Raw genomic sequence first — 26,665 nt, forward strand, 5'->3', positions numbered from 1 at the left:
GTGGAATAAAGTGCAAATGCATGTTAATCTTGCCATATCATACTTGTTCATATGATGATTATGCTGTGTTGCAGCTGCCAGTAAGAACATATGATTTCTATCAGTCATGTGGCAGATTAGAAATGTCTCCAATTGCATATCCAGCTGACAGTTTGTGCACACTGGATAGAGTAGACATTCTTGTAGTAAACAGAAGGTATTACAGTTGTAATTTCCAAATCAAAATAATTTCTCACTGGCATTAACCAGCAATGTTTGCCGAATGACACATATGTGTATCTGATTGATTGACTAATGGATGCCCCTAATTAAATGGACAAATGTTAGTTGTATTTAACATGTGTTGGACTCTGACCGTATAAAATGTTTTGTTACGACATGGAGGCAAATCTTTTTTGTTAACTAAACCAAACACTCAGAAAAGCATCATAATCTGTTAAAATATGAATAACCGAGAACTCCTAAATTCCACTATTTAAAGAAAATAATATCAATTTATTTTCTTACTCTGAAAGTGAACAATAAACAAAAAAAATTCACAAATCTAAGGCCCCCCATTCTCTTAACTGTCTACTCTCTGACTCTAACTCTTCTCCGCTGTCTTCAATTTTTCTGCTGCTGATCTCCCGGGGTCAACGTTTTTTTAACTGCAGATAGGCTTTACATGAAAAAGTACCTTTTGATAGAGAATGTTTTTTAATTTCTTTAAGTGCAAGATGTTAGATGGGCAATTAGCTCTCCAGCGGTTTCTTTCTCCATGGAAATTGTTCTCTGACCAGTTTTCAAAATGTCTGCATTCTTATAGCCCCCATCATTGGATAGTCTGATTGATTCAATGTTGGCAAAACCATAAATTCAAACTCAATTGGGTTTTAATATTGTGGGGCATAATTTAAACTGGTTAATTTTGAATTGTTGTCAAAACAGTAACCACAACTGAGGTATCCATTTCACAACCAAATGTTACATATTTTCAATTTTCTAGTACACTCTGGCACTGCCGTTTAGTCATCTACATCAGTGCTTGTGATCTCAGTTCAGAACAGCATTCTCTCTCTCCCAGAGGCACAGTACATGCCTTCGGCTTCACAACAATATGGGCTGGAATTAACAATGGCTTGTCTGCACTCTCAAATGTCATTTTATTTTTAAGAGCAATAATAACTGTTTTCTCTGATTCTTGTCACTTGAATTTGGCTTTAATTTTTTGATTACCTGATAACTACACAAGTCAACAAGTTTTAATCCTGAACACCTCTGCACCCATCCTCTCCATCTCTCTCTTCCCCGCACCACTCGCATGCCCCCAACACCCCACTCTGTAATGTCAGAACTACTTGTCCTAAGTAGTTGAGGATCTCTTTGAGATGCAGCAAATAGGATCTGAATCTTAATTCAATAGTATTTAATTTCAATGTCATGTTATACATGTGGTGTCTGTGATCTGGAGAAACCGGCATGGCTGGCTTGAAAATAGGAGCTTTGAAAAAAGGTTTGTAGAACCTTTTAATTTTGAAATGTTGGGCTGGGAAGAACAGAAGTTTCTCCCATGTGTTGGAGGAGTCCCTCGTGTCTCCTGCACAGGGGTTCAGCTTCCATTCTTATGCCATAATGGATTTACAGTAGTGCATTGCTTACCCTTTTTTGGGACTGTTTCTTTGAGTTCCCAAAGATGTAATCTATGGACATATGATTTCTTACATCTACCTAACAATCTTGATATTATTTCCATTGGATTCATGTAAACTTTGAGCTTGGATTATGTTAATTGGGCTTGGGAATTAAAACTGTCCAAGCCTCTGGTTAGCGTTTTGGAGTAAGCCTTAACCCCTGCTGAATTTTTTGCTCTGAGTTCAAATCAGGTTTTATTATCTGTTTTACTCTTCAAACAGCTGGATTTTAGAATGTTAAATCTTTAAGGAGAAAGTGAAGACTGCAGCTGCTGGAGTGTGGTGCTGGAAAAGCACAGTTGGTCAGGCTGCATCTGAGGGGCAGGCGAGTTGCATTTCGAGCATAAGCTCTTCATCAGGAATGTTGAGCTTATTATAGAGTCATAGAGATGTACAGCATGAAAACAGACCCTTCGGTCCAACCCGTCCATGCCGACCAGATATCCCAACCCAACCTAATCCCACCTGCCAGCACCCGGCCCATATCCCTCCAAACCCTTCCTATTCATATACCCATCCAAATGCCTCTTAAATGTTGCAATTGTACCAGCCTCCACCACATCCTCTGGCAGCTCATTCCGTACACGTACCACCCTCTGCGTGAAAAAGTTGCCACTTGGGTCTCTTTTATATCTTTCCCCTCTCACTCTAAAGCTATGCCCTCTAGTTCTGGATTCCCCGACCGCAGGGAAAAGACTTTGCCTATTTATCCTATCCATGACCCTCATAATTTTGTAAACCTCTCTCGAAGCATCGACTCTCCTGCTCCTTGGATGCTGCCTTACTGGCTGTGCTTCTCTAGCACCGCACTTTTTGACTCTATTGCATCTTTAATTCTAGTAAGGTATAACTTTTTGGTCTTGAAGATTGCATTTTGACAAGGTTGTGTAATTGCTAGGTTCTGTCAGTAAGTGTATCGATCAGTTTGTTTTAACAACTCGCATGACGTGAATTAAATTTCTCATTTCTATTCGCTAACACTTTTCTTCACCATGAAGAATTGAAATTATTATGGACAGAAGAGAGAGGTCATGAAACTCCTTTTATTCTTCTCACTTTCTATCAATCAGTAGAACAGTTGACTTTCAAATCAGCTGCTGTATGTTTCCTAAACGCTTGTTTGTGAAGTCAACTTATAATATGACTTGCAGAAAATTTACCAGCTATTAGCTGATTGGTTAGTTTCAGTTTAGCTTTAGGGCGAAACGAACATGTTATGGCGCACAAATTCTGAGGCTGTATGTCATTTGGGAAAAGGGGCTGTGCTTGATACTGTTTACCTGGAACATTTTATACTTAGCTATAAGAGTCTGTTGAGTTAGCCTGTATTCCGATGACGTATGGAAATCGTTGACGTTCCAAAAATGGTAGAAACTCCACAGTGGTAGTTTCCAGAATTGAAACTGGAGACTTGTGTGGGGCTTCTAACTGGAGTGTGTTAAATTTTACTATCTAGAGCAGAACAGAGTAGAACTTAGTTGCATTGGAGTGAGATTTGAGGAAATGATTTAACAAAAAGCTTTACCAAAACAGATTTCAAGGGACAAGAGAATGCCATTTTTCAAGTTTAATAGGATTTGGGTATTTCTGGCAAGGCCAACATTTGTTGCCCATCCCTAATTTGAAAGGGGGTGGTGAACTGCCTTTTTGAACTGCTGCAGTCTATTTGAAGTTGATGCATCTACCAATATGCTAGGGAGGGTATTCCAATATTTTGACTTGCTGAGTTAGCTCCATGTTAGGGGGGTGTCTGGCATGGAAGATAACTTGCAGGAATCTCTTGTATTCCTTCTTGCAGGTTGTAGAGATTGCAGGTGTGAATGTTTATCCAGTTGCTGTATTGCACTGTATAGGATACACTGCTGCCATTGTGTGTTTGGGGTGGAGAGAGTGAATGTTTATGATGATGACTGGAGTGCTAATCAAGAGGACTGTTGGTATCCTCTATGGTATCAGTCATTTTGAGTGTTGCATTTGCTCTCATCCAGTCATGAACACCATTCCATCACATTTTTGCCTTCTGCCTTGGAACAAATGGGCAGGTTTTATGCAGCTGGAAGGTGAATTACTTGTTGCCGCATTCTCAGAATCTGTTAGATTTTTGAAGCAACAGTATTTGTGTAGTCAGTCCAATTCTATTTTTAGTCAGAGATAACCCTCAGAGAGTTAGGGATGGGCTGCAATTGCTGGCCTACCTACCCGTACCAATGTCCTTTGAATGAATTAAGAACCAGAATGTTGACAGTTGGGGAGTCAACTATGGTAGTGCCATGAAACGATTGTTAAATTCCAGCAGCAGACCTATGTGTCATAATGCTACATTTCAAAGACAGTTTGAAGGATTCTTTATGGCGCAACTGTGCTGTTCTCCCCAAGGGCGTATTTTCATAATTTTAATAGGGGAATAATCCTTGGCCTTCAAGACAGGAGTTCTCATCTACACAGCAGCATGGTTTCTGTTTTATCGTTTGAAATATTTTTGTTTTATTTTTTCCTGAAGTTTGAATAGCTGGATCATTGAATCCCTAGTGTGAAAACAGGCCATTCAGTCCATCAAGTCCATTCTGACCCTTCAAAGAGCATCTTACCCTGCCTACCCTATTTCTGTAACCATGGCTAATCCATCTAGCCTGCACATCCTTGGATATTATGGGCAATTCAACATTGCCAATGCACCTAGCCTGCACATCTTTGAACTGTGGGAAGAAGCCCACACTGACACAGCGAGAATGTGCAAACTCTACACAGGCAGATACCAGAGGATGGAATCAAATCTGGATCCCTGGTGCTGTGAGAAAGCAGTGTTAACCACATGCAACCCTCCCTTAATTCTCTGACGTGGAGACTCGATATCTCTGAAGGATGGAAAGTCAGTCATGTTTTGACTGTAGGTCTCCCCGTGACTTTTTAGCCAAAGAGGTGAAGAATCTGTGAAATTTGTGAAGTATTAGCAACAAATAATGAATGCATTGGAGTGTGACATTGCAGTTATTACTTAGATATGGCTTCAGGACAGTCAGGATTAGGAACTAAATGGAAATAGATTTGAAGGTTTGTGAAAGAGGTAATAAATGGATAGTTCGAGGAGTAACTGTAATGATTAAGCACAAAATAACTTCAGTAATGTGAAACTAATTAACAATGGAGACTTTCTGGGTAGACTTAAAAGTGTAAGTTGTATAACAGGTATAAAGTGGCAGATATAGAGGCTGGACAAGCACATATTCAAGGTTGTGCAGTTTTGTAGGGGGAATTTTGACTTTCACTTAGATTGGGTGAAGCGAATGTTGAAATCACTATCATTATAGCTTCTTTTAAGACTCTTGAATTCATGCCATCATTTACAGGGAACTTGTCAAACTTTAGCTTCATTTGGTTCCCTCGTGCTTTAAGCTAGTGATAGTGATGTAAATTCTTGATTGATAATGGCTGCGATTACTCTGGCTTCATGCCTCATGCATATTAACCCAAAAAGGTTTCTCCTGAAGAGTTTCACACAACTTTTGAGGGAGGCACAGAAAATATGATAAAATAATCAATTCAAAACCCATAATTACTTGTGCAAAAAATACATATGAATATCCCTGATGAATTTATGGTATTTCAAATTGCTTTTTGATTTTATTGTTGTTCTATCGCATGTTTTCCCTGATGCAAATTATCTCTAAATATAATGAAAGAAAACTCTTTTCTAATATCTGTACATAAACTAGGGGTCAATTAACTTAGTGGGCTAGATTGCAAGAGGGTCATTCATTTTACATCAGAGAAAGTTTTGGGGTCTGTCTCCTCACCATGTCCCTGAGAGTGAAAGGCACAGCAAACCATCACTGATAGCTGTCAAGAAAAATGCTTCAGGATAAAGTGTCAGCAAACAGTAAGCCAGTGACCTGTTTTGGGAAGCGGACCATCATGAAGGAAGGAGTAAGTAAGCTACTTAGTTTAATTTGCAGATTGATTTATTAATCTATAAAAAATGTTTCCTATACCAGTATAGGAAAAATGCTATTTTTATGGTTTCATTGTGTCAGAGATTGAACCTGTAACTGATATTGTTTAATTGACAGGATTATATCATTAAATATAAAGTTGACATGTTTAATCTTTGTATTCTTTTTGTTGACTCCCTGTATCAAATGTGTGTTGCCCTTTACTTGTCCATTAATGGTTGCTTTTTCAACTATTTTGAGCAACACTCAGCAATTATTTCCCTTAGCCCATTCACATCTCTGACTCAAAAATCCTCTATACTCTCATCTCTTTGTCTAAACTTTGTTCACAACTCCTTTGACCATTTTCCTCCCTTATGCCATTTCTGAAGTACCTCAAAAACCTGAAATAAATATATTTTAATTGGGCCTGATTTACATGGTATCAGTACTTATTGATGACTTTGGCATTAAAAGAAATTATAGGGATGCATTTCATTGCTCCCTAAATACTCTATTTGAAAGATTTTTGAATTCTGTTTGATATCAATAAAATTGTTTTAAGCTTACGCTCAAGAAGTTTGAGTTTCATTGATTGCCTGGTTGGGATAAAGGGACATGACACAACATGAAGCTTATTCCTTGAAAGAAATTACACTACTTACACTCTGCAAGAATTTAATTCCTCTCGTATCAAAGCATCTTTATTTCATAAGGTTTAGGATTAATGATGGAAAAGGATAATTAACAATCCAAAGTTAGAATAATTAACCAGGTGAGAGCCAACTTTAGCTGGATAAGAACAGAGCTGGACCAGGAGCCAGTGGCTGGTAGGATGAACAATAGTCTACCTTCAAAGTAGAGATAATTTGGATACAGTCAATATATATTGTCTCAAAAGGAAAAGGTGCAACAAATCATGATCTCCCTGGATGAAAAAGGAGATAGTAATTAAGATAGGGAAGAAAATGTGTGCATAGGTCAGGTATCTGGTAGGAAATAAATTGTGAACCAAGCTAAATGCAAAATGTTCAAAAGGGAAGTGAGAAAGGAAAATGAAAAGAAAGAGGGGTTATGTTTTAGATTAGATTCCCTACAGTATGGAAACAGGCCCTTCAGCCCAACCGAAGAGTAACCAACCCAGACCCATTCCCATACCCTATATTTAGCCCTGACTAATGCACCTAACACTGTGGGCAAGTTAGCATGGCCAAATCACCTGAATTGTGAGGGGAAACCCACGCAGACACAGGGAGAATGTGCAAACTCCACACAGTTGCCCGAGGCAGGAATTGAACCTGGGTCCTTGGCGCTATGAGGCAGCAATACTAACCACTGAGCCACTGTGCCGCCCCCTATGAAGACTGGCAGCTGACCTAATAAGAACTCCCAAAGTTGTGTATTGGCGTATCAATAATAAAAATAGGAGTAAAAAGAGGAGTAGGGCTGATTAGGGACCATAATAGAGATTTGAATATAAGATCATAATATCATAAGATATAGGAGCAGAATTAGAAGATTTAGCGCAACAAGTCTGCTCTGCCATTTGGTCATAGCTGATATGTTTCAACCCCATTCACCTTCCTTTTCCCCATAAATCTTTGATCCTCTTACTAATCAAGAACCTATTATCTAATGCTGTCTCAAATAGTCTTTTGTAGGAATGAGTTCTATAGATTCACCACTTTCTGGCTGAAGCGATTCCTCCTCCTATCAGTTCTAAAGGATCATCATTCCAAGGCTATTCCCTCAGGTCCTAGTCTCTGCTGTTGAAAAGATATTCTCTACATGCACTTTATCCAGGCCTCTCAGTGTTCTGTAAGTTTCAATGAGATATTCCCTCAGCGTTCTAAACTCCATCAAGTACAGACCCAGAGTCCTCAACCACTGCAGCTTTTGCCTGAAACGCTGATTTTCCTGCTTCTCGGACGCTGCCTGACCTGCTGTGCTTTTCCAGCACCACTCCAGTACCATACATCAAAGAAGTCTCAGAAATGACAGCCAGACCACTAAGACCCCTCGGAATCCTAGTAGCACACAAACCCACCAACACTCTCAAACAAAAGCTAACAAACGTAAAAGACCCAGCACAACCCATGGACAAAACCAACGTCATCTACAAAATTCCATGCAAGAACTGCCACAAACACTACGTAGGACAAACAGGAAGAAAGTCAGCCACCAGGATACACGAACACCCGCTAGCCACAAAAAGACACAACTCTCTCTCTTCCATAGCCCTACACACAGATGAAAAAAACCCACCATTTCGACTGGGACAACACATCTATCCTGGGACAGGCTAAGCAAAGACATGCCAGAGAATTCCTAGAGGCCTGGCACTCCAAACACAATGCCATAAACAAGCACATAGATCTAGATCCCATCTATCAACCCCTCAGAAAATGAACAGGAAATGACATCACCACGAACCCCAGGAACCCCATCCAGGACAAACATATAAATAGAAAGCAGGCGACAACAGCTTTGCTTCACTTGGAGGTCGCCACTGATGATATTACCTAGCCAGGTAATGAAACGTCTGGATATCAAACCTACAGCTCAGCGAGCAAACCTACACCCTAAACCTCAACCTGAGCTACAAACCTTGCAAAGAAAATTAGTAAATAGTAAGGAGGAAAGTGTAAAATGTCAAAAGGTCATCGACTAAGTTTCTGAAGAAGTAGTTCAATGCAGAGAAGGGTGGCATGTTATATTTTGAAAAAAGAAGTTTAGGCAGTATGAAGTGACGTGTACTACTCTTAATAGATGTGCGTGAACAGAAGAATCTGGGTAAGAATGCACACAAGTCATTTAAGGTGGCAGGGTAGATCGTCGTGGCTGTTAATTTATCTTGCAGTATCCTGGATCTATTAACAGTGGCACTGCTGTCAGCTGAAGAGTATTATGTATAGTTCTCGGTGCCTTTTAAATGTTGCAATTGTAGCAGCCTCCACCACTTCCTATAGCAGCTCATTCCATACATGCACCATCCTCTGTATGAAAACGTTGTCCCTTAGGTCTCTTTTATATCTTTCCCCTCTCACCCTAAATCTATGCCTTCTAGTTCTGGACTCCCCCATCCCAGGGAAAAGGTCTTGTCTATTTTCCCTATCTATGCCTCTCATGATTTTATAAACCTCTATAAAGTCAGCCCTCAGCCTACGACGCTCCAGGGAAAACAGTCCCAGCCTATTCATCCTCTCCCTGTAGCTCAAATCCTCCAACCCTGGCAACATCCTCTGAACCCTTTCAAGCTTCACAACCACTTCCTTGTAGGAGGGAGACCAGAATTGTATGCAATATTCCAAAAATGGCCTACCTGTACAGCTGCATCATGACCTCCCAATTCCTGTACTCAATTCTCTGGCCAATAAGGGAAAGCATTCTAAACGTCGTCTTCACTGTCCTATCTAACTGCGACTCTACTTTCAAGGAGCTATGAACCTGCACTCCAAGGTCTCTTTGTTCGGCAACACTACCCAGGACGTTTCCAAATCATGAGAGGACTGGATAGAGTAGACAGGGAGGAGCTGTTTCTGCTCAAAAAAATGAAGAACCAGAAGGGGCTTTGGATTTAAAATTATGTGCAAAAGAAGCAAAGGTGAAGTGATGATAATCATTTTCACTCAAGTAGTTACGATGTGGAATGCACTACCTGTGTCGTGGAAGCAGGTTTTATTGAGAAATTTAAGAAGGCATTAGATGATTATTTGGATAAAAAATAATGTGAGAGTCTATGGAGAAGAGGTAGGGCACTGGGATTACACAGTGATGTTCATTCGATAAGCCCTTGGAGGCATGAAGGGCCAAATGACCACCTTCTGCACCATTTCATTTCTGTCATTCTGTGAAATGGTTGGGAAAATAACTCTTAAGTCAAGTTGATCATTTGGAGAGCTGGTGCAAACATGATGATCTTTTGCACAGTAACAATTCTGTGATTCCAGTTTACTTGCTTAAGTTCTTGTCTTTTGTACAATAGTAAAAAAAAACCCTTAGGATTGTCTTCAAAAATTTCAAATCAGTAATTTTAATATTCCTTTTGATACACTACATGGATTGAGAATACCTGGATGCTCTTCGTGTGAATGATGCACTTACATGCTGTGTGAATCACATTTCAGTTGGTTTCAGCAATTTTCCTTCTACATAAAATCAGCATAACTCAGCATTTTTACAGTTTTATTCCTTGCTTATCTGGTATTGAAACCAGCTTAAATTTAAAATGTACTTTCTTCAAATTCATACATGAAACCACATTGTTTTTTTTTGCCATGAACTGTGGAAAGAAGACAGCGAAGTTTCAACTTACAGATGAAATTCAGTGTCTGCAAACACCATTAACCTTAGCTGGCATATGGAGGTACAAGGAGTAAGTGCACTTCTGTACTGTGCTGCAGATTGTATTTTGATTATTGTAGAATTATTCATTTAAACAGACTTAAAGTATAAAACAGAATTGGGTTTTTGTAGGCATCCCATCAAGTTACATAATTTCCTCTGTCTTGAGCCAGATTTATGGTCCCTTTGTGTCTTGTTGTGCTTAAGTAACCTCAAAACTACCCATAACTTGCAAAAGAGACCCTCAGGTTTGTAGTTATTTCAAACTCTGTTTCTAAATGAAACAATGATGTTAGCATGAATCTTCTAAGCAGGGACAGTGTACTGCTGATCTGCGTTAATTGCTGAATTCTGGTAAGTATTTGAAGGGGCAATCTTTTCTTGAATGCTCATGAACGGATGAGTGGGTAGAGAGCTGAGGTATGTCTGGTCAGGGAATAATTATGTTGAGTTTGTCAGCAGATTGCTAGGTCAGGTTGTTGAACAGTATCCAGTGGGTATTCAGACGAGGGGCCAGGGGGCAACTTGCTCAGACCAGGAGAGGACGTCAGGTCAAGTGATTGTATTTAGGGATTCATTTGCATAGGTGACCCTGGTACTAAATGTGGTTTTAATTGGTCTAAATTTCCTGGGTGACCATCCAGAGCTGTTGGAAGTCTCTGTTCTATCTTACAGTTGGAGACAGATCATGTTCCGGTGGGAGTGGTAGGGAGTTGCCCTTTGGGAATTTAAACTTTTCGGTCAGTCGTAGATTCATAGATTTGTTTACGGAGTGGAAGGAGGCTGTGCGGTCATGCTTCATTCCCCACAGCCTTGCAGACTTACGTTCCTTTTGAAACCATTGTTTCTGTTGGAAAAACAAATTATTTCTTACATTCCCATTGCATCTTTTGCCCAAAACCTTAAATGTTCATGTCCTTTTACTATTTGCTTACGAGGGCAGTTTTTTTCTTCTCTGTCTTACCCAAACTTGTCATAATCTTTACATTTCTATCATTCTGCTTCCTATCTGTTTTCTTCCAAGAAGAACAATCCAACCTAATCATGTAATTAAAATCTCTCATCTCTGGGCCTATGACCCATAGATAAGAAGATTTTGGCTCTCAGTTGCCGTTTAACTGATACAATCTTTTTCATAAGTCATCCTTGGTGTTAATACTAATAACATATATCTGGTGTCTTTTCTGGTGGTTCCTTATCAGATTGCATGACTTGCTATGATATTGAACTGCATAAATCAGAAACATTCCAAGTTGGATATTAGGTGAGTTTTCTGATCATTTAAGTCAATGTCATGAATTTCACTAGCCCTTTTCCTGAAAGTAGTGATGGTTTCCTTTCCTCATTCCTAGCTACGATTGGAAAAATATAATCGTAAAGCTCATTCATGAAACTTCCTACCATGATTCAGTCTTTTCACCCGTGGTTCAGACCCTGCCCACAGATATTTGTGATTCTTCCGATGCTTTATGCCAGTTTTGGAATTTCCAGTTTGCAGGATCCAGCCGCTTCCTCTTTACCATGGATGTGTAATTACTTGACATGTCCATCCCCCACCAGGATTATCTCAGGGCTCTCAGCTTCTTCCTGGAGCAAAGGCCTGAACCGTCCTCATGCACCACCACCCTCCTCTGCTTGGCTGAGCCTCACCCTCAACAACTTCTCTTTTAACTCCACCTGTTTTCTTCAGGTCAAAGGGTGGCCATGTTACCCGCATTGGCCCCAATTATATCTGTCTCTTCCTGGGGTACTCTTTTTCCGATATATCATTGGTGCTGCTTTCTTCTCTCATCTGGAGTTGGAAATGTTCATTGATTTTGCTTCCAATTTCACCCCGCCCTCTGACTCCCCCCTTCCCTTCCTCGGCATCTGTGTTTCCATTTCTGGGGATAGACTGGCCACTAGTATCCATCATAAATTCACTGACTCCCACAGCTACTTGGACTATATATCCTCACACCCCACTTCTTGCAAAGACTCCACTTCATTCCATTCTCCCAGTTCCTCCGTCTCCGTTACATGTGTTGCGATGAGGCCAACTTCGACAAGGGAGTCTTCGAAATGTCCACCTTCTTCCTCAACCAAGGATTCTCAATACTGTTGTCGACAGAGCCCTCAACTAGATCTGACCCATGTTCTGTATTTCCGCTGTCACTTCCTTTTCTTCCCTTCGACAACAGCAAAAGGGTTCCCCTTGTCCTTATATACCATCCCACCAAGGTCCACATACAGAAGATCATCAGCCACCATTTCTGCCACCTCTAGTGAGATGCCACCACTAGACACATTTTTCACTTTATGCATTAATGATCTAAATTAAGGAACTGAGGGCATTGTGGCTGAGTTTGCAGATGGTTGTAAATTGGGAGAGGGGACTGTGCAGTGGGACCTGGGTGTCCTTTTGCACCAGTCACTGAAGGTAAGCATGCAGTTGCGGTAAAGAAAGCAAATGGTATGTTTGGCTTCATTATGTGAGGTTTATCGTATAGTTGTTGCAGTTGTACAGGCCTTTGGTGAGGCCACACATGGAATATTGTGTGCAGTTTTGGTCTCCTTTTCTAAGGAAAGATGCTCTTGCTCTCAAGGAAGTTCAGCGAACGTTTATCAGGCTGATTCCGGGGATGACGGGACAGAATGTATGAGGAGAGATTGATTAGTTTGTTTTTACTGCCTGGTGAGGGAGATCCTCATGGAGCCTTATAAAATTCTAACAGGACTAGACAGGGTAGATGCAGGGAGGATATTACCGATGGCGGCTGTGTCCAGACCAGGGGTCACAGTCTGAGAATTCGGGGTAGACTATGTAGGATGAGATGAGGGATTTTTTCACCCATAGAGTGGTGAGCCTGTGAAATTGATTACCAAGGAAGTAATTGATGGCAAAACATTGAATGCATTCAAGGGGTGGTTAGATATAGCTCTTTGGGCGAATGGGATCAAAGGTTATAGGGAGAAAACAGGATTCGACTATTGAGTTGATCAGCCATAATCATGATGAATGGCAGAGCAGGCTTGAAGGGCCAAATGGCCGCCTCCTGCTTTTATTTTCTACACTTCTATGATACAAAGATAGGTGGAGGGACAGATAATATTGCGGAAGTAGGGAGGCTGCAGATGGCTTTAGACAAGAGAGTGGGCAAAGAAGTGGCAGATGGAATACACCATGGAAAAGTGTGAGGTGGAGAAGTTGACATTTGAGGCGCAACCCTTCTTCAGGACAGACCTGAAATGTCAATTTCTCCACCTCCTGGTGTAGCCTGGCTTGCTGTGTTCTTCCAGCCTCCTGCCTGTCTACTTTGGATTCCAGCATCTGTAGACATTTCGACATCAACTGGTTTTCCCTCATCCAATCATCTTTGTTACCTCCTCAAAAAACTCGATCAGGTTAGTGGGTCACAACCTTCCCTGCACAAAACCATGATGTCTACTGCTAATAAGTCCATTTGCTTCTAAATATGTAATAATCTTGTCCCTGAGATTCTTTTCCAATAGTTTCTCTACCACCAATGTGAGGCTCACAGGGCTGTAATTTCCAGGATTGTCCCTGTTAAACAACATTGGCTATTCTCCAGTCCTCCAGGACCTCACGTATGGCCAAAGAGGATACAATGATGTTTGTCAAAGCTCCAGCAATTTATTCTCTTGACTCCCTCAATATTCTGAGATAGATCCCATCAGGACTTATCTACCTTTTATAGGATAAAATAGAATGCAATGGCAACCAGAACTGAACACAATAGAGGAAGGAAATTGCAAAGACACTCAACCCTCTGAAAGCAAAACAAACTGTTTCCCCTTCTGTGATTGCTGGGCCTCTTGCTGAGATATTTGTATCATCGATAATCACAGGTGAGGTGCCGGAAGACTGGAGGTTGGCTAATGTGGTGCCACTGTTTAAGAAGGGTGGTAAGGACAAGCCAGTGAGCCTGACGTCGGTGGTGGGCAAGTTGTTGGAGGGAATCCTGAGGGACAGGATGTACATTTATTTGGAAAGGCAAGGACTGATCAGGGATAGTCAACATGGCTTTGTGCATGGGAAATCATGTCTCACAAACTTGAATGTGTTTTTTGAAGAAGTAACAAAGAGGATTGATGAGGACAGAGCGGTAGATGTGATCAATATGGACTTCAGTAAGGCGTTCGACAAGGTTCCCCGTGGGAGACTGGTTAGCAAGGTTAGATCTCACAGAATACAGGGAGAACTAGACATTTGGATGCAGAACTGGCTCAAATTTACAAGGATGTTGCCAGTGTTGGAGGATTTGAGCTATAGCGAGAGGCTTAACAGGCTGGGGCTGTTTTCCCCAGAGCGTCGGAGGCTTTGGGGTGACCTTATGAGGGGTAAGGATAGGGGAGATAGGTAAAGTCTTTTCTCTGGGGTCAGGGAGTCCAGAACTAGAGGGCATAGGTTTAGGGTGAGAGGGGAAAGGTATAAAAGAGACCTACGGGGCAACTTTTTCACACAGAGGGTGGTACGTGTATGGAATGAGCTGCCAGAGGAAGTGGTGGAGGCTGGTACAATTGCAGCATTTAAGAGGCATTTGGATAGGTATATGAATAGGAAGGGTTTGGAGGGATATGGGCCGGGTGCTGGCAGGTGGGACTAGATTGGGTTGGGATATCTGGTCGGCATGGGCAGGTTGGACCAAAGGGTCTGTTTCCATGCTGTACATCTCTATGACTCTACTGTCTTAAATGGCAGTTTTAAACTTTGACCCCTAGTTCTAGACTCATCCATAGATAAACTGTCCTTTCAACATCCACCCAGTCAAGTTCCCCTAAGATCTTTTATATTTCAACTAAGTCAACTCCGACTCTTCCTCAGGAGGCAATTTGCTCATTCCAGGTCAAGAAAACCTTCTCTGAACTGCTTACAGAGAACTAATACACAATGCACGCCATTTGGCAGATCTTTGCTCACTTGCTTAGCTTCTTGAGATCCTGTGTCCTCTTCGCAATTCACTTTCCTGCCAATCTTTGGGTTATCAGCAAATTTAGCTGCTCCGTCTTTGTTTTTTTTTTCATCCAAATCATTTATATAAAATGAAGAGTTGAGTCCTCAGTACTGACCATGTGGCACACCACTCGTGCCTTTTCACCAGCTCTCTGCTTCCTGTTAGCCAGGCAATTTATATTCATGCCATTATGTTACCCCCTAACTATGAGCTTTTATTTTCCACAGTAATCATTGAGGAGGCACATTATTAAATGTCTTCTGGAAATCTAAGTATAAAAATTCACTGGTTCCCTTTTATCTTCAAAAACCTTCAATCAGTTAGTTAAATATGAATTTTTCTAGCAAAGCTATGTTGACTCAACCTACTAACTTTTCTTAATTTGTTTATGGGACATGGGTGTTGTTGTTTGACCAGCATTTATTGCTCATCCCTTGTTGCCTTTGAGAATGTGGTGGTGAGCTGTCTTCTGGCACTGCTGCAGTGCATGTTCTGTTGGTTGACCCAAAATACCCTTAGGGAGCGAATTCCCAGGATGTTGACCCAGGAACAGTGATATATTTCCAGGTCAGGAATGTGAATGACTTGGAGGAAAATTTGCAAGTGGTGCTGTTCCCTTTTATCTGCTGCCCTTGTCTTTTTAGATGGGAGTGGTCGCTGCTTTGGAAGTTGTTGTGTAAGGATCTTGGGTGAATTTCTGCAGAGCATCCTGTAGATAGTAGACACTGCAGCTAATGAGTGTCAGTGATGGAGGGAGTGGATACTTGCAGATGCAGTGCCAGTCACATGGGCTGCTTTGCCCCGAGTGGTGGCAAGCTTCTTGTTGATGCTGCACCCATCGAGACAATGGGAATTTTTTTATCACATTCCTGACCTGTGCCTTATACAGGTTGGGCAGGCTGTAGGGAGTTAGGAGATGATTTACTTGCTGCAATTTCCTAGTTTCTGACCTGTTTTTGTAGCAACTATGTTTGTATGGCATTTCTGTTTGAATTTCTGGTCACTGGTAACCTGTGCATGTTAATAGTGAGGGATTCAATAACGGTAACACCATTGAATGTCAAAGGACAGTGGTTGGATTGTCTCTTATTGGCGATGGTCAGTGTCTGGCATTTATGTGGTGTGAAAGTTACTTGCTACTGGTCGGCTCCAGCCTGGATATTGTCCAAGTCTTGTTCCATTTGAACGAGGACTGCTTCAGTATCTGAGGAGTTATAAATGGTTCTGAACATTGCCATTGGCGGACATCCCCACTTCTGACCTTATCATTGAGTGAAGTTCGTTGATGAAGCAGCTGAAGATGGCTGGGTCTAGGACACTACCCTAAGGAACTTCTGCAGTGAATGTCCTGGAGCTGAGATGACTGACCTGCTCCAGTAGCCAAGATCACCTTCTTATGTGCCAAGTATGACTTCAACCACTGGAGTGTTTGCTCCCAGCACTCATTGATTCCAGGTTTGCAAAGGCTTTTTGATTCTACCGTTGGTCAACTGTAAACTTGATGTCAAGGGCTGTTATTCTTCCCTTCCCTCTGAAATTCAGCTATTTTATCCATGTTTAAAGCAAGGCTAATGAGATCAGGAGCTGAGTGGTCCTATCAGAATCCAAACTGGGTATCATTGAGCAAGTAAATGCAGCTTGATAGCATTGTTGATTACCCCTTCCAACACTTTACTGATGATCAAAAGTAAACAGATAGGATGGTAATTTGCCAGGTTCAATTTGTTTTTCTTTTTGTGTACAGCACAAAATGGTCAAAATTCCAGATTGTTGGGTAGATGCCAGTATTATAACTATACTGGAAAAGCTTGGCGAGGGGGCTCAGCAAGTTCTGGAGCATAAGTCTTCAGTACTATTGCTGGAATGTTGTCAGGGCCCACAGCATTTGCAGTATCCGCTGCCTCCAACCGTTTCTTGATATCACATGGAGTGAATCAAATTAGTTGCAGATTGGTATCTGTGATACTGGGGATCACTGGAGGAGACCAAAATGAATTATCCATTTGTCATTATTTACTGAAGATTGTTATGAAGATTTCAGCCTTCTCTTTTACATTGAAGTGCTGGGCTCTACCATAATTGAGAATGGGGGAATATTTGCGAAGCCTCCAGTGAGTTATTTATTGCCACCATCATTCATGACTGGATATAGGAGGACTGCAGAGTTTAAATTTAATCCGTTGGATGTGGAATCTCTTAGCTCAGTCTTTCACATGCTGTTTATGCTTTTTGGCGAGACCTGTTTGGTAGCTTCATCAGATTGCTATGAATTTCCTGCTGACTATTGTGGGATCTATAGTACAATCCCAATAAGGTTCTCATCCCTTTCTTATTTCTGAATTCCATCCAAGTAGCTTCATTGGACATACATACTGGTCCAAGCCTCTGGATCAATGATATTACCACTTTGATGCCTTTCCTCTGAGACACTTGAAATGTCTTCACATGCAGGGCTCTAGATCAAGACTGGGACTGGACTGGATTTTTTTTTCCATGTTGCAATGGGCATAATGACCAATCCCCCTGCTCTTATGTTATATATTTTTGTATTTCTATTCATATTTATTGTTAGCTTGTCACCTGAGGTATATGCCTTACAATTGTAAATTTCACAGCTAGTTTTAGCCTCATGTTAAAGACTCTGAGTTGACACTGAGCAGTGGTTTTGGATTTCAAACATCTTGGATATCATCTTAGTTATTCTGAATTAGGCACAACCCTAAATTCGTCTCTAAAAATAAGTTTCTTGCATGTTTTCATCTTATTGAATTTGGGTTTACTGTAGAATCCCATGCAGTTTCATTGGTGATATCCACCCTCAGAAGCAGGCTGAACTTGTGAAATTTCCAAGAGTCGCTTTGCCCTTTGTTGACTTTACATTAGTATGAATCCAAAGTGCAACAATAGTCTTTTGACCAAAGGTAGCAATCTCCATCTTTCTAATATGTTGCTTAAGTTTCTCAGAACAAGTAGATTATAAAAAGAATTTCATATCCAAGAAGCAACATTATGCTTAATTCATGGTTTGTGGAGGTAAGTTGTGGTTTGAGTGACAGTAAAGACTTTGAATAGTTGACGGTATAGTGAGGTTGTGGAAGTTCAATGCAATCTGAAAATGAGATGGTACATGTGAAACTTATAAATTGATTCCTCTGCAAAGGCATATCATTTTCTGAAACAGAAATTACTGGAGAACCTCAGAAGGTCTGGCAGCATCTGTGGAGAGAAAGCACAGTTAACGTTTCAAGTGACCCTTCTTCAGAACTGGACTTGAAATGTTAACTTTGCTTTCTCTCGCCATGGATATTACCAGATCTGAGTTTCTCCATTAATTTCTGCTTTTCTGTAAGATTTACAGCATCCACAGTTCTTTGTTTCATTATTATGTAGCTTTCTGCTATGAATAGGTTTGTAAATTGTAATGATAGAGGTCGGTACTTAGTGTGTGAAATGTTACAATTGTTATGCTCGCAAGACAATGAAAATGGCACCTGTTGAAAGCAACTAGCTAAATGTGTCAAAGTTAATTAATTAGGAATGATGATCATTCATTTTGATTTCAAAATGTAACTTAGATTCTAGAATCTATCGTTTTTGCATGTAAGCGCAGCTTTACATGTTTAAATGAGTTTGCAATCTTTATCATTCTTGTTAAAAACGTAGATGTCATTCCTAACATTTCCCAGATGTTAACAAGTCTGCAATGTCATGAGATTTTTCTTTGAAGGTCAAGGAAACTGAGATCAGGCACATAATCCATGATGGTAAATCATATATGGTCAGTGGTTTTATGACCTAAATTATGTTTTCCATAGCATACACTTTCAGGTTATAAGTGCATAGCATTGTCTTTCCTGCTACTAATGTGGAATATTTAAATCTGTTTGCTTCCTTGAAAGGACAGCTGCTGAGAATTTTCTTGTCTATTATAACCTTCCAATTCTGATTGAAGTAAATTGAATGAATATATATGGACCAATATGAGTGGCGAGTAGGATAGATGCTAGTTTTGTTCTACAGTACTTATGTTATGTTATACTAAGTTTTAGCTAGGTTGTTTGTTGGGATTGCTTGTATCCTTTTAAAAAATGTCCTGCTTTGCTTTGACCTAGGTATAAACCATCCAAAAGAACAGTTGTTAGCTCAAGAAGCAAAATCTTTCTGATGTTGCCTGTAAATGAAGCTTTTCAGTGTAAGATTTTCTTGGCTGGTTTGTGAAACTGATGTGGGACAATAATTCTGCTGTGCACTCCCATGATTTGCTGGGATCCTATAATGAAAGACCAATCCTTATTTATACATCAGTGATTTAATATTGTGAGCTAGGAATGCACAATTCTGAATTATGTGCTCATAGTATGTACCAGGGGGAGCACAGTAATAGGTTTACCTCCAGTGTATATGCAGATTTATCATAATCCACAGGGGGTGTCAGATTAGATAACCATCTCTCCGGATATCAATTGGAATTTGCACATTTCTTTTCAGGTGACTGAAATGAATTATTTCTTGCCTTCTGAGAATGAATTGAAGACAGCTGGGAAATGACTGGACTTCACATTAAAGACAGTGAGGAATATATCTGAGCCTCAGCTGTTCATTTTAATCATATTTTCATGTAACAGTAGAGAGTTGGAGGGCCATGATAGATATATGAACAAGTATGTGATCAGGAAAGGCGATCGTTTATAGATCCTGAGAAGAGAATTGGGCTCTTAAGAGAAGTGTACTAATTTAAACTTTGTTCTTCTCAACCCTTTTTGCTTTTGTGTGAATCAATATCACACAAGAATTGCATTTGCAGTTTTAACCTTAGTTACCAGATCTGATAGTGTGATGTGTATTCTGTGTGTTCAGGAACAACATATGTATGTGAAGGGATAATTATGGATGAATTGGTGGTATACTAATTCATTTACTGCACTCGAACTTGGGAAAACTCAAGTCGTAGAATAAGTGAAACCTGTACTTGAAAACTTGTATGTTACAAGCATGAATGAAATGTGCTTGGTAAAGCTTTCATTTGTAGCAGCCAGTAGCACATGCAACCTGTTAATAAAGAAAATTTGATGTGGCTTTATGTTTGAAGTTGTTTAGTGCTGCAACATATGATTATAATAGACACGTGACTGCTGAATTGAAATAGCAGTGATTACAGGTTATGGTAGAATATAACAATAGCTTGTTGAATCAGGTGCTTTCCTGCTAATTACAATTCAACTGATAGTGTTTTGGAAACAATCCTTTGGCTCATTAGAATCTAATAATAGCCTTTATGAATTGTCAGTTGAAATTTGTTTCTTTGGGATATATTCGAGTAATGTATTTATATCAAAAGACTTTTGAGTTCACTTATAACTGATTTTTTAAATTGATTGACAATGGTTATATGGCATATCATAGAATCCCTACAGTGGAAACAGGCCATTTGGCCAAACAAGTCTACACTGACCCTTCAAAGAGTAACCCACCCAAATCTATTCTATTACTCTACATTTCACCTGACTAATGCACATAACCTACACATCCCTGAACACTAGGGGCCATTTAGCATGGCCAATTCACCTAACCTGCACATCTTTGGACTGTGGGAGGAAATCCACACAGACAGGGGGAGAATGTGCAAACTCCACGCAGACAGTCACCCAAAGCTGGAATTGAACCCTGGTTCCTGGCGCTGTGAGGCTGCAGTGCTAACAACTGAAACACTGGGCCGCCCCTGATTCTGGACATTCATCTGAAAAGTCAAGATTGAACACACTCAGACAGGAATTAGTTCTATTCTACGTATTCAAGTCATTTTGGTGCCTGTCAGTGAAGTTGAATTAGAGCCTTGTTTTCTTTTTTTAAGCTTGATAGACTCTTTGGAATGTATCACACTATCTGTACTATGACATAGCAGCCCTAATGGTATTTTACAGTAAAACAAAACAGCATTTTACAATGATTAGGTCATGAAGCTGTGGTGAAATGCCAGTATTGTTTTGGCTTGTGCAAACTGTTGATGGATCAAGTGTGCAATAGGTCCACTAGATAACAACAGAACACAGCAGACTCAAATACTTAATATCCAGGGAAATTCTATAAGGATTCTTGAAGGTTATACTAGTATAACCTGCTGACATCGTTTGTGCCGTTAACAATGTTCGGAATGATTTCATCTAACAGCACTCATCACCCGTATCTCTTAATAAAAATAAGCCTGTACTAAACTGAACCAACAAGATTGAGTAGCCACCTGGTGAGTTCAGTCCTGAATGGGTTGTAAATGACTAGATAAAGGCAAAACACATAAATTAATCCTATTTGTATTAGAAAGAAATATTGTATGGTTACATGACTTTTAGTGACAACAGAATTGAGAGTGCAGTCATGTCCCAGCTGCTGGTCCCAGACTACTGTCTGTGTAGGATGGTTAATATCTGGCAGTTCCTAGATATTGCACAGAACTATAGGTCACACTGAGAGCAATTGTTGATATCACAATATATCTTGAATATTAGGGGAGTGGAGGTTGAAGTATGCACCGCTTAATATTGATTATTAAATTGAAATGTAAATGAATGGTGTGCCTAGCGACCAATAAACCGCTTGGCCACGTTTTAAAAACATGCTTTTCACCACGCTGGAGTTGACATGACCGTTGTAGATTCAATCTCATGAGGCTTTCTTGACTTATATTAGTTTTGAGTCAGATTAAGATCTCATGTCCAAGTTGCACCGTAAGTTTTGCTTTGCTGCACTCCTTCCAATAATGCTTTGTACCAAGAAGAAAGGAACAGTATAACTGTAGCTCAATTACATGGTTTTCAGTCAGTTTGCTTATTTTAGCAATCTAAAATCAGCACTACTGTAAATTAGTGCTTGCTGTTGGTAGTTCTTTTTGCTTGATGTTGATTGTGCTGAGCTTGTAGTAAGTTCTAAGAATCAGACAAGTTGCACACAAATGCTGAGTGATGTTTGGTGATTGTTTAACTGCACTTTGAATATGTAAATGGAGCAGAATGTGAGGTTAATGGATAAATGTATATTAAGGTTGAAACTCCCATTTGTGGCCACTTAGCTGGGAAATTGGGCTTGAAGCTTTGCAGTATCTGGTGCTTTTTGTGCACATTAGCTGTCAGTAGTTATGTTGAACAGTCTTTTTGGTATAGTGTGGACATTCCACATGAGATTGTTAAAACCAAACCAAACCAAACCAAATGCTCCCTCTTCTTCCTTCCACCTTTGTTATAATTTTTGGTAAAAGTTATGAAGTCTCACTGTTTTTACAGCAGAATGTGACTAACATGATCTGGTCTTGGTGTGGAGAAACCACCGTAGCATAAAATATTGTACAGAAACATTGTGCAATGGAGCTGGTTTGGTCGATACAGTCTGTTGATTTTGGCTTTCTGCCTGCCATTGTGAACAATTGCATTATGCCATGTACTAAGTACATACTGATCGTTTATCGTAACATAGTTCTGTAGTTTTCTGGAATGCATCAAGAACTGCAGTTGTTAGTAGAACAAGAATACTTATTGTTACTTTTTTCAAGATAGTTTTGTTTTGCCTATTGCTGTAGAGTTCCCCAGGCTTTGATGAATTCCTTTGAAGATTTCTATTCTTAGGATTAACATGGATAGTTGAATGCAAACAGGTAATTTACTTTTGTTGAGCGTCACAGAGGTGTTTGATTTTGTTTTTACCCAGTCTTCATCAATGACCACTGCTGGAGAGCTCAATGAAAAATCACAAGTAAACCACTTGTCTGTTTTCTTTTCTCTTTCTAATGGGTGATCATACTAGATTTTACTTGTACTCTTCTTAAATACCAACTTCTGAATGCCCTTCATAAAAGGTCTGAGAACAGAACTGAGATTAATATTGTGATATAGAAATCACAGACAGGGATAGAAATAAGTAAATAAATGTATGAGTTCTAACGACATTAGGCATTTTAAGAATGCCACATAAATGAACTGCAGGGTATGTAAACAGCTTTGTTCAGTGTTGCTTCTGATTTAATCATCATGTACATGTCAGCCACCTTATAATGGCAACATGTAAAGCTCGTATTTAGCACATTCACAGATTGACAGAATTCATATGCTCTAAATTTGGTGTGTGGTGTGATGTCAGAGAAATTGAATAACATTTGAAGCATGACATTATGTGGTGTGAGGCTTGCCTTTCTCGATATATTCTTAAAGAAACAAATACGTGCAAAATATCAGTGTAGATTTAAGAAAAATGAGCAAATGAAAATAATTGAAACTCTGTGCATGTTTCCTTGCCCAAATACTGAGAAATGCTTTCCTATGGTACTGTTGCTGAACATTCACCTTATTGTTTCTGGGCAGAATGTAAAAGTTTTAAGTTTTATTGGTTTTCTTTGATTATAGTTGACCCATGGTAAATTGTTTGAATGCCAATTGTGTAGATCTTTCAGTTTTGCTCCAGCCTCTAGTCTGCAAACCTCATTTGTTGTGTATAGTACTGTCTGATTTACAATGTTTCCTGACTGGCAGCATAAAGGTTAATTAAATATAAGTGACGTGTGTTAGAGATTTGACCAAGGACAGCTGAGGTAAATGGGAAAAAAGCTTCATTAGTTGAGTGTATTATGATTTTGCATTTAGTGTGTTTGTTGAAAAACAAGACACCTTGTCTTTCTGTTGTAGATGGTTAGTACAGCTGCTTTCATGCAGCACCACAAATAATGTAATTCAATCCGTCTCCGTCACAGTGGGCCGTTTAGTTAACTGCTTCCATCTGTTGCCTGCTGTTCCCCTCACTTACGACCCTCTTCCTCTCTTGTCCCAGCCCCCCTGAGGAAGGCGAAGTTTGTGGAAAGCCCTCGAGTCCCAGAATCGGAGCTCAGTTCCCCAACCAGAACCACAGCCACGAAGCCAGACTTGGATGCTTTCTGCCCTGGTAAGCATGTACAGGGTTCAATACTCTAGCAGCTAGCGCATTTGGTAGTTGTATTGTTGAGTAGGCTGGTGCATGTGTCATTCAAAATCCATTCTTAGCAATGTCTTGATAGAGCTACAAGCTGTGATGTGTGTGAAGCTGTTGTAATCTCTGCAGTGGAGGAACTTGTAACTGTTTTTAGTGTATAATGGTGAATTTAGGCTGGTAATGTGTATAATGGTGAATTTTTTTGTGTTAAAAAGGAATAAATATTTTAGATGGAACTTTTAAATAACTTGGTTCAGAATGCTCCGTTTCAATGTCATCCCTTCAATAAGTTGTAATATAGGAAAGGCATTGTTTGAACTATATGCATGCTTATTGTGATAATTGGCTGGCCTGGTGTAATGCATGTCGGATGGTTTACTTTATGCTCCAGGCATGCTTGAAATGGTCTGGAAACAACATGCTTGATGTGATCAGAAACTGCATTTAGAATATTTGTATTTTACTCTATGGTGTCAACAAGTTATACATTTTGAATACTTAGAATGGAAATGAAAGGCTTTGAAAGTTCTGTAATGCAGCAGTGCTATCCTAAGATCTTCAACTATGAAAACATTCTTGTGGTCCCATTTTAAAATGCTGTGTATAGTTTATTTCAGGCTGCTGTTCAGTAAATGTCATTCCTAGATTTTATAGTTATGATGCTACATCTAATATCCCGAATTAAATGTTTCTTTTCAAAACTGCATTGTAAAATATCCTGTTCTGAAATCCTGTAGGCTGCCTGTGGGATTTAGAATTAATTCCTCATGGTTCAAAGCAGTTAGATGTATTTATGTATCTTGCATGAAAACTTCCACAATATCTTAAAAACTGCAGTTGCTTCAAAGGAATCCCATGCTTTGTGTTTGTTTTTTTTTGTTCCTTCTTGCTAGCTTGCCCTCCATGGAAAGACATTTTTTTAAAAAAACTTAGTTCCCCCCCCCCCCGCCGCCTTTGATTCCCTGATGGTATCTACAACTGCCACCCTGCAAAAAGTCACTTTTTACAGGAGGTGCTCAAGCTGTGACTTTTCTCCTTTCCCATTCTTGTCAGTTAAGGTAATGTCTTTGTCTATTGATACTAGACACACGACAATGTTGAGATTTCATTGTGTTTGAATAGCAGCCCCAAACCTGTATCCTGCTGACTGTACAGATGCACTGGAACAGCCAAGCACATTTCACTGTAGTCAGAGTAGATTAAAATTTTGAAAATGGTGATGTATAAAGAATGTACTTATTGATTTTATGTGCATTCATTCTCCCAGAATCCCACTTTTAAAAGTTCTCTATTACGTTTAAGTAAAAGTTTTAAAAAAAAAAAATCAGTCAGGAAATATGGGCTTCGCTGTCTTGGCCAGCATTTGTTCCTTGTTCTTAATTTCCCTGGAGAAGGTGGATGTCAGCTGCTGCCTTGGATTGCTGCAGTCCGTGGAATATAGGTGCATCTACAATGTTGTTAGGGAGGGAGGTCCAGGATTTTGACCTAGCACCAGTGAAGAAATATTGATATATCTCCAGGTGAGGATGATGTGTGGCTTGGAGAGGAAGTTGCATGTGGAAGTGTTTCCATATATCTTCTGTTTTTCTTATAGATGGTAATTTTCATGGGATTGAGAGGTGCTGTCTAAGGTATCTTGGTGAATTTCTGCAGTGCATTTTGTCGATGGTGCATACCCTGCTACTTGTGCATTAGTAGTGGAAGGACTGGATGTTTGTGGTTCCAGTGCCAATCAACAGGTTGTTTTCTCCTGGCAAAGTACTCCATCACACTGCTTGTAGACTTGTGCCATTATAGATGGTGGACAGACTGAGTCGTTGGAGCAATTCCAAGCTTCTGATCTGCTCTTATAGTCGCATTATTTATTGGCGAGTCCAATTTAAATTTTGGTCAGTGGTAACCCAACAGGATGCTCAAAATGGGGCATTCAGTGATGATCACCATCACCTAGTTACAATCAAGGGACAATGGACAGATTATTTCTTCATTGGAGATGGTAGTTACTTGATACTTTTGCTTTGGGAATGTTTTTTGTTAATTGTGAGCCCAAGCCTGGAAATTGACCAAGTTTTGTTTCATATGTACTTGGACTGCTTCAACATTTGAGGACTTGCAAATGGTTTAAATATTGTACAATCATCAGCAAACATCCTACTTCTGACCTTAGGGTGGAAGAAGTTCATTGATGAGGCAGTCAAAAATACCTAGGACACTAGGAACTCCTGCAGTGATGCCCGCAACCTGAGATGGCTAACCTCCAACAACCACAAATGAGTACTAAGTAAGACTCCAGGCAGTGGAGATTTTCCCCCCACCTCTCCATTTCTATTGTTTAGTTTTCTTAGGGCTCCTTGATGCCACATTCTGTTAAATGTGGCTTTGATGTGGAGGGTAGCGACCTCTGCCTGTCCTTTGGAGTTCAGTTCTTTTCGCACATGTCAGAACCAAGCATGTAATCATACCTGGAGCTGAGTGGTTTTCACAGAACCCAAATCGAATATCAGTGAACTGATCTTTGCTAAGCAAACAAAGTGTGATAGCACTGTTGATGAACTCTCCTGTCACCTTACTGACAGTCAACAGTGGACTGACCAGGCAGTAATTTGCTGGGACGGATTTGTCCCGCTCTTTGTGTACATGATACACCTGGGCAATTTTCCATTTTGTCAGGTAAATGCCAGTTTTGTAGCTCTACTGGACCAACCTGCTTACGTTCAGACTGAATTCTGGAGCACCTGCCTTTTGTACTATTGTCAGAATATTGTAAGAGTCTCGCAGTCTCCGGAGTTTCAGTGATTTCTATTGGCTGAGTACTAGTATC

General features: G+C 40.0%; 1 protein-coding gene across 25 annotated transcripts in view; it reads left to right on the forward strand.

Annotated features, from left to right (window-relative positions):
• LOC122540026 (protein TANC2) overlaps positions 1–26,665 on the forward strand; it is a 1,060,344-nt gene that overhangs the window by 586,351 nt on the left and 447,328 nt on the right. For 22 of the 25 annotated variants that reach the window (XM_087977936.1, XM_087977934.1, XM_087977935.1 and 19 more), the window contains one exon: positions 23,707–23,817. The exons of the other annotated variants lie outside the window; for them this stretch is intronic. In XM_087977936.1, the coding sequence (XP_087834062.1) occupies positions 23,707–23,817 (111 nt within the window). The remainder of the gene's footprint in view (positions 1–23,706; positions 23,818–26,665) is intronic. 25 annotated transcript variants of the gene reach the window in all.

The sequence above is a fragment of the Chiloscyllium plagiosum genome, unplaced genomic scaffold (assembly GCF_037043375.1).
Source record: "Chiloscyllium plagiosum isolate Xiang-an unplaced genomic scaffold, Cpla_swu_hap1 HiC_scaffold_32, whole genome shotgun sequence".
In the NCBI taxonomy this organism is placed as follows: domain Eukaryota; kingdom Metazoa; phylum Chordata; class Chondrichthyes; order Orectolobiformes; family Hemiscylliidae; genus Chiloscyllium; species Chiloscyllium plagiosum.